Genomic DNA, 7,642 nt, shown 5'->3' on the forward strand with positions numbered 1-7,642 from the left:
ACTTATAGAGGCATGAGAGGCAGGCAGCGTTTAGAAAATGAGTAGAAGTCAGGAATCTGAAGGAAGGAATTGCAGGAACGGACACAGACAGGGTTCTCCAGATAAAGCGCAAAGGATATTGAAAACCCAGAGTTTACTTCCTGTGCCCGTGAAAGTCACTTGAAGAATTTAAGCTTGGGAATAACAGAATCATATTTGCGTTTTGGCAGGAGACTAGAGTTGAAACTACTTTAAGGAGGTAAATTAGAAGACTACTGAAATAATCAAGATGGATAAGGTAGATTGAGTTGGGAAGGAAATGGTGAATGTAATGTGATTCCTGGAGCTGTAGCTGAGGGTGTTATTGAATTGTTCAACTAGTTTTCATTCCCTTCTAGGTCCGAGGTAGTCTAGGAACAAACACCGTCAGTTCCATCTTGGCTATATCAGGGATCTTAATCAGTGCAATAAGCATGAGTGTTTATTCATGCCATCGCCCTTAGTGCCACTATCACTGTAAGACAGAAGAAAACTGTGGCATGACTATGTCCATTTTAATGGTGAGTGTTTCCTCGTTTCATAAGATACTATGGTGAAAGCACATCTGGGGGATGGTGGTTTTGGCAAAGACAATAATCAATATTCTGTAATTGCTGAATGACTTTGGGAAGTTGAAGGTGATTGAAAAATAAAACAATCTTTCATTTGGGAGTCAGGTCCACATCTCATCTCTGTCTTTATTCCTCCTCTATATGTTATGAGGCAGAATGGGAAGAAAGCTTATAGTTATAAAACACTTACTCTTTAATGGTTACTGTGCTGATGCCAGTCAGTATGTACTGTTATCTCCTCTAAAAAATGGAGCCAAGATGTAAGTTCCTGCATGTCGCCAGGGTTTCCTGATGGAGCTTGATAGAGTTACAAGATTCTCCTATAACACATTAAAATTACCTTACAGGCGATGGGTAATCCAGTATCCTTTTCAGCATCTCTGAATGTTCTTGCAAGGTTAACTACTTCTAACTTCAATATCTAGCTTCTAGAAAATTCTCAATATCCATTCGAATTTTACTGGTGTTTTGGTACCAATTTACCTTATCTCAATGCTATCCTAATTGCTTTATTCTGAAAATTGTCCTTTGTGCTAGATTTTGTAGGTAGTAAAACTTATTGAAGCTAGCACTCTTGGAGACATAAGAAAGACAACAGCTCCCTACCGTAAAGAAACTCCAGTTTCTCCTGGGAGAAAAAGATAGAAATACTGGGAAGAATATAATTACAAAAAGAGGTTAGAAAAAGGTGAGCTCTTCGTAGGGAACAGTAACCAGAGAATTGGAATCATTAGACAGAACTATATGAAATTGCCAGCTATACTTGACCTAGAAAGATGGCAGTTTCACATGGCTCAAACTAAGATATTATATATGTACATATAATATACATGTATATGTATATTGCTGCTTTTTATTGGAAGCCTCGCCTCATACCTGTTTTTGTAAATAACTTTTAATTGAAATGTAGCCAAGCCCATGTGCTTACTTATTGTGCAATGCTATTTTTGTGTTCTGATGGCAGAGTTTACTATTTGTCGCCGAGACCTTATGGTTTGCAAAACCTAAAATATATTCTATTTGGCCTTCTGGACCTGTAACAATGCTTGAAATATATGTAGAGGCTACTGCCTTTGCTGAAGGCATGAGCAAAGAAATAAGTCATGGATGTAAATATTCTCAAAGTCCCCTTGAGTCCACATCACTTATAATCTGAGATCCTGGTCTGCTGGCTCTTTCCCAGCAGAGGGATTGGCCCTCAGCATGAAGAGAAAAAGGGAAAATATTTCAACCAAAGTATCTCCCTCCTCAACCCATGAGAAGATGATTAGGAATGAATGTACAGACCAATGTCCCCCAAATTTGACCATGTGTTTTAGTTAAAGACTAGACCTAAAACCAATTATCTCAGGAGGTGGATTAAAGACTGACTGACTTGGTGTTTCTTGTTTCATTAGTTTCTTATTGTTGCTGTAATAAACTACCGTGCATTCAGTGGCTCAAGACAATACAAATTGATTTTCATTTTATATTTCTGGAGGGCAGAAGTTCAAAATAGGTCTTACTAGGATAAAAATCATTCACAAAACTGTGTTCCTTTCTAAAAACTCAAGGTAACAGTTTTCTTACCTTTTCTGGCTTCTGGAGGCTGCTTACATTGTTTGGTTTGTCACCCCATCCTGTATCTTCAAATAAATAGTGCAGTATCTTCAAATCTCTCTTGAACTCTGACTCTTCTTTCTCTTGCTTCCACTTGTAAGGATTCTGTCATTATTTTGAGCCCACCTAAACAATACAGGGTGATTCTTTCATGTCAGCTAATTTCATCTGCAAATTTAATTCTTCTTTGCCACATAAACTGACACATTCACAGGTTCTGGGGTTTAGGGTTCTGACCTCCCTGGGAGACCATTATTCTGCTTACAATCACTAAGATATGAAATCATATTATAATGTCAACTGCATTAATTTCTAGCACTTTTTAAAATATATATTTTTTATTTTAAAACTGTGGGGTACAGTTAAGGGTTAGGTATACAAATATGCATTGTGTAGGTACACTTGTTGATGAGGTGTGCCCCTCCTTCTCCAGACAGATATTGACTACCATTAATCCCACTTCCCTTCCCCTCCTTGCCCCTCCCCCACAGTTTCCCGCCACTGTCCATCCTTTTCTTATAGTATTATGGTAGTTGTTCAAGGTCCACTTATGAGTGAAAACGTGATACTCGGATCTTGGTTTCTGTGAGAGATGACTCAGTATTATAAACTCTAATTCCATCCAGGTTGCTGCAAAATTCATGATTTTGTTCTTTTTTATAGCTGCATAATATTCCATTGTGTATACATACCACATTTTTTTAATCCAGTCCTCTTTTGAGGCACAGCATGGTTGGTTCCATGATCTTGCTATTGTAAACAATGCTGAGATAAACATACATGTGCAGGTATCTTTTTTATAGAGTGATTTGAGTTTTTCCAGGTATATTCCCAGTAGGGGGATTGCGGGGTCATAAGGAAGGTCAATTTTTAGAGCTTTTAGGAATTGCCACACTGATTTCCACAGAGGTTGCACTAGTTTACACTCCCACCAACAGTGTAACAGCATTCCCTTTTCACCACATCTTCTCTAGCATGTTATTTTTTGAGTTACTGATAATGGCCATTCTGACTGGAGTTAGGTGGCATCTCAGTGTAGTTTTAATTTGCATCTCCTTGATGACTAGTGAGGTTGAACATTTCTTCATGTATCTGTTGGCCGCTCATATGTCTTCTTTTGAGAAGTGTCTGTTCATATCTTTTGCCCACTTTGTAATGGGGCTGTTTGTTTTTTTTCTTTTCAGCACATTTGAGTTCCTTGTAGATCCTTGATGTTAGGCCTTTGTCAGACATGGAGTTAGCAAATACTTTTTCCCAGTCTGTGGGCTGTCTCCCTGCTCTCTTGATGGTTTCTTTGGCTTTGCAGAAGCTTGTCAGTTTGATAAGGTCCCACTTGCCTATTTTATCTCTTATGGCATGGGCACTTGGGGTTTTGATCAGGAATTGGTTGCAAGTTCCAATTTCCATGAGAGTGTCTCCTGCATTTTCTAAGGCTTTTTCTAAAATCTCAAGGTGACAGTTTTCTTATCTTTTCTGGCTGATGTATTCACAGGTTCTGGAGATTAGGGTGCAGGCCTCCCTGGGAGACCATTATTCTGCTTACAATCACTAAGATATGAAATCATATTATAATGTCAATGGTATTAATTTCTAGTAGCTAAAAGGACTAAGAAGACAATTATCTGTATAATCTTTGCCCCCATTTTCAAAGCACTTTCATATTCTGTGCCCACAGTAGCATGGAATAGTAGTGGACTGGGGGAAAACTCTGTTAACTATTTTATCAGACAACAAAAGGTGGAAGTGACATTCAGCAGACCAAGAATTGGCCTAGGGTATGAATGCAATTTAGAATGAGATTTCCTGACCCTAGGCCAGTGCTTTTTCTCTTTTGACATTGTAATTACAGGTCAGGTCTGGAACTTGTCATCTCTGTTCTTCATATCTTTTTTGTTATAAATCTTCTTATATTTTTTTTTTTAGGGTATGGATGGCATAGTGGTCATTTTAAGTGCATTGGAATTCTGTGTCTCTGTCTCTCTCTCTGCCTTTGGATGCAAAGTAATGTGTTATAACCCCGGTGGGGTGAGTATTGGCTTTCATTTGAAGATGTCTGTATTTGTTTTCTATTGCTGTATAATCAATTATACAAACTTAGAGGCTCACACCAACACATGTCTGTTATTTCTGTTTCTATGGGTCTAGAGTCTGGGCACACCTGAAGTAAGTCCTCACATGGGAACCACGAAGTTAGTTGGGACTATGATTTCATCAGAAGTCTCTTCCATGCTCACCTGGCAGAATTCATTTCTTCTCAGCTGTAGAACTGTGGCAATGTACTGTTGCTTGAGGCTAGCCAGAGAGTGAAAATCTCATGCTTCGAGTCTTTTTTTTTGTTTTAAGAACTCACATTAGGTTAGGTCCATCCAGAATAATGCCTTTTTTGATAAATTCCAAGTCAACTGATCAGTACTACTCACAGGTGTGATATCCCATCTTATACTTTTGTGCCATCCACACTCAAAAGGAAGGAATCACAAGAGCACAGGCCATTGAGTGTCAACTTAGAATTCTTCCTACCACAACCGCTCAAGCAAAGCTATTTTTCTTCATCCTTTCTCCCACGAAGGGTTCCCTTCTGAATCCAGATCAGAGAACAAACACTTCACAATGGAAAAATCCCCATGGAGTGCTGGGATTTTAATCCAATATCCCCCTACAACAACCTTTCCTGGGCTACTGAAGAAACACCAGGATTTCCAACCTCTCTATCAGGCTGTGTATGCCTTCCTGCTCTCCACCCTGAGACCTGAGCAGATCTTCCCAATAGCCAAGCAGAAAGAATGTCAGACAGAGAATGGGAATGGAAAGTAGAAGAAGAAACTAAGAATGAGGCACTAGGAAGAATAGGGCAGGGTTCCAAAGTGAGGAAATGGATGGCAAAACCCCAACAGCTACCCATTATCTTCATTACCCAAAGTCCCAGGGGCAGGCAAAACCACCAGCCAAACAATAATAGTTTGGTGAGATTGTCTTTCTGTCACCCTTTTCCATCGTTTTGCACTTTTCTGTCTTCCTTTGGGGCTCCCAGACAACACTGCATCTCACACTCCATAGCCCTTCCTCACAAAAGAGAGACAGACTAAATCACATTAACTCTAACAGTGGGTTTCTGCATCGTAAGACCCTAGACGTGAGAGTTTCTCAGCAATTACCAATGATTTTGTGATGTCATAGAGTGAAGCTTTTTATTTTCATTGAATCACACATTTGGGCATGTGCGCAAATGCCTTAGTTACTGTCTTATCATAGTATTTAGGCCTGTGTTCCCTTTGGTTCCTAGTGCAGGAGCTGGGGAATGTTGTTCCCAATAATCTCTTGGTATGAATCTGGAAGAGCAGTGGCTTTGGGGGGTATAATGCCTAAGTTTCTGTCACTTCCTGGTTTCCCCACCACTCCTCACCAACTCCATATCACACTGAGTTTGTGGAAGAAGGACCAGAATTTTTCATAGTTTCATGATGGCCCCTGCTATTCTGGGTTGGGGTGGTTTTAGCAATGTTTACTCATAACCAGCACACCATGTTTTGGGTATGCTGTTGTCATCAGCATGAGCAAGCTGGTCTGGAAGAAGACAGCCACAGTTTTCATGACATCTTGGTTTACCCAACCCATTGGGCACCATCATCCACATGTAAGATTTATCCCTTTGCAAGACCACAGCAACAGACATCAGCATCTCAGGCTGACAGCTATCACTGAGTGTGTGTTCTAAATCTGGCCTGATCTAAGAGGTGTTTGAGAAGCACCAGCCAACTGATCTAGAGAATGAATTCAGAGAAGAAAGCTTGAACTCAGATAACGATGGCATTATGTAAGCAGGAAAGGGAAAGTTTGGGGTTACTTGAGTGGCTCACCTATGGTGTTCTGATTGACTTCACAGGTGTTAATTCGGCCACCAAATCCTCACGTGGCAGCAACAGGTTCTCCTGCACCATTTAAAGAAAGTTTTATGCCACCAACAGATCAACAGAAAAATTTTCCAGAAAACCCATGCTGACTGTCATGAAAGAACCCCACATGAGAAAGTACCAGAATCCAACTCTGATATTGATAGATATATTGATAGTATACCTATAGTCCAACTATGAATTGTATATAATAAATCCCAAATCATGCTTTAATTTTTCCCAAGAATGCAATGACTAATTTCACAGACTCTTTATCAGATTATTAGAAGTTAAATAAATAAATCATGTATGAATGAGGCAACAGCACTTGAAAGTTTTTTATTCATCATTAGGACTTTATATAAAGGGCATTAAATTGGAAAATCAGATTTGGCAGCAGAAAGACAAAAAGGTATTGCTGAAATGAGGCCGTCATGAAAAACACACATCCCTGCTTCCCTGGTACTCCTCCCACTTGTTTGTCTGTTTTCTCCCATCTTGGGGGACACAAAGCGCTGTTTCCTTCAGGAAACTGAGATACATGGCTCCACGCTCCTTTCTTTCTCTTGTTTTCCTTCTCCCACAGAAAGTGCATTAGAATAACACAGTCAGTCCTTGAGTATAAATATACATGGAGTCAAAGTCATATTGTAAATCAGATTCAACTTGCATTTTCTATCTATTTCTCTCTTTTCTTCCTTTTATCTCCCCCTACCTTCCACTGGACAGAATTATATCTTAATCAAATTGATATCCAGTGCCCTATATGAAAAAGTGCAACACGTGGCATTTGCTAAATGGTCATTAAAACTATTTGTGTTTTTATTACAGAGCACAAATACATTAAATAAAATTAAAATTGGCTGGGTGTGGTGTCTCAGTCTGTAATCCCAGCACTTTGGGAGGCCAAGGTGAGAGGATTGCCTGAGGCCAGGAGTTCAAGACCAGCCTGGACAACTTGGCAAGACCTTGCCTCTACAATAAATCACAAAAGTTAGCTGGGTGTGGTGATGTGTGTCTGTAGTTCCAGCTACTCGGAAGACTGAGGTGGAAGAATTGCCTAAGCCCAGCAGGTTGAGGCTACGGCGGCCGTGAGCGTGCCACTGCACTCCAGCCTGGGCAACAGAGTGAGACTCCAACTCAATAAATAAATAAATACAAAAATAAAATAAGATTAGAATTATGATATTCATGTGCTACCTAGTTCAGATGCAATATGATGGAAAGAGACTGCTGAGGTCGGAAAATGGAGTATGGTGACAATGAACGTGGACTTTCTAACAAGACAACCTCGGGTTTTTGTCTTGAGCTTGTATCTTCCTTAAATCCTGCCTGTGTAGCTGTGGACGTGCTGCAAAATTTCTCAGTGCTTAATATTTCTCTTGAGGAACATAGTAATAATACTATCTGCCTTATAGACCTGTGATAATTACTTGGTATAAGATAGGTAGAGCAACCTGTACTCTGCCAGGTACATATTAAGCCTCAAAAGGCTTAATTTACATACATACATCAATATATTTGCATATATATGCATTTATACATATATCAATTCCTCATGCT

The 7,642-nt window shown here is 39.6% G+C and overlaps 2 protein-coding genes across 2 annotated transcripts in view; both read left to right on the forward strand.

Annotated features, from left to right (window-relative positions):
* LOC103276767 (membrane-spanning 4-domains subfamily A member 4A-like) overlaps window positions 1-234 on the forward strand; it is an 8,312-nt gene extending 8,078 nt beyond the window's left edge. The window contains exon 3 of the mRNA XM_021707068.1: window positions 156-234. Coding sequence (XP_021562743.1) covers window positions 156-234 — 79 coding nt within the window. The remainder of the gene's footprint in view (window positions 1-155) is intronic.
* A 5,505-nt stretch (window positions 235-5,739) lies between these two features.
* Window positions 5,740-7,642, forward strand: part of MS4A6A (membrane spanning 4-domains A6A) — a 43,697-nt gene continuing 41,794 nt past the window's right edge. Inside the window, exon 1 of the mRNA XM_021707069.1 lies at window positions 5,740-5,823. Coding sequence (XP_021562744.1) covers window positions 5,740-5,823 — 84 coding nt within the window. The remainder of the gene's footprint in view (window positions 5,824-7,642) is intronic.

The sequence above is a fragment of the Carlito syrichta genome, unplaced genomic scaffold (assembly GCF_000164805.1).
Source record: "Carlito syrichta isolate Samal-C Ts95f unplaced genomic scaffold, Tarsius_syrichta-2.0.1 Scaffold316366, whole genome shotgun sequence".
NCBI classification, from domain to species: domain Eukaryota; kingdom Metazoa; phylum Chordata; class Mammalia; order Primates; family Tarsiidae; genus Carlito; species Carlito syrichta.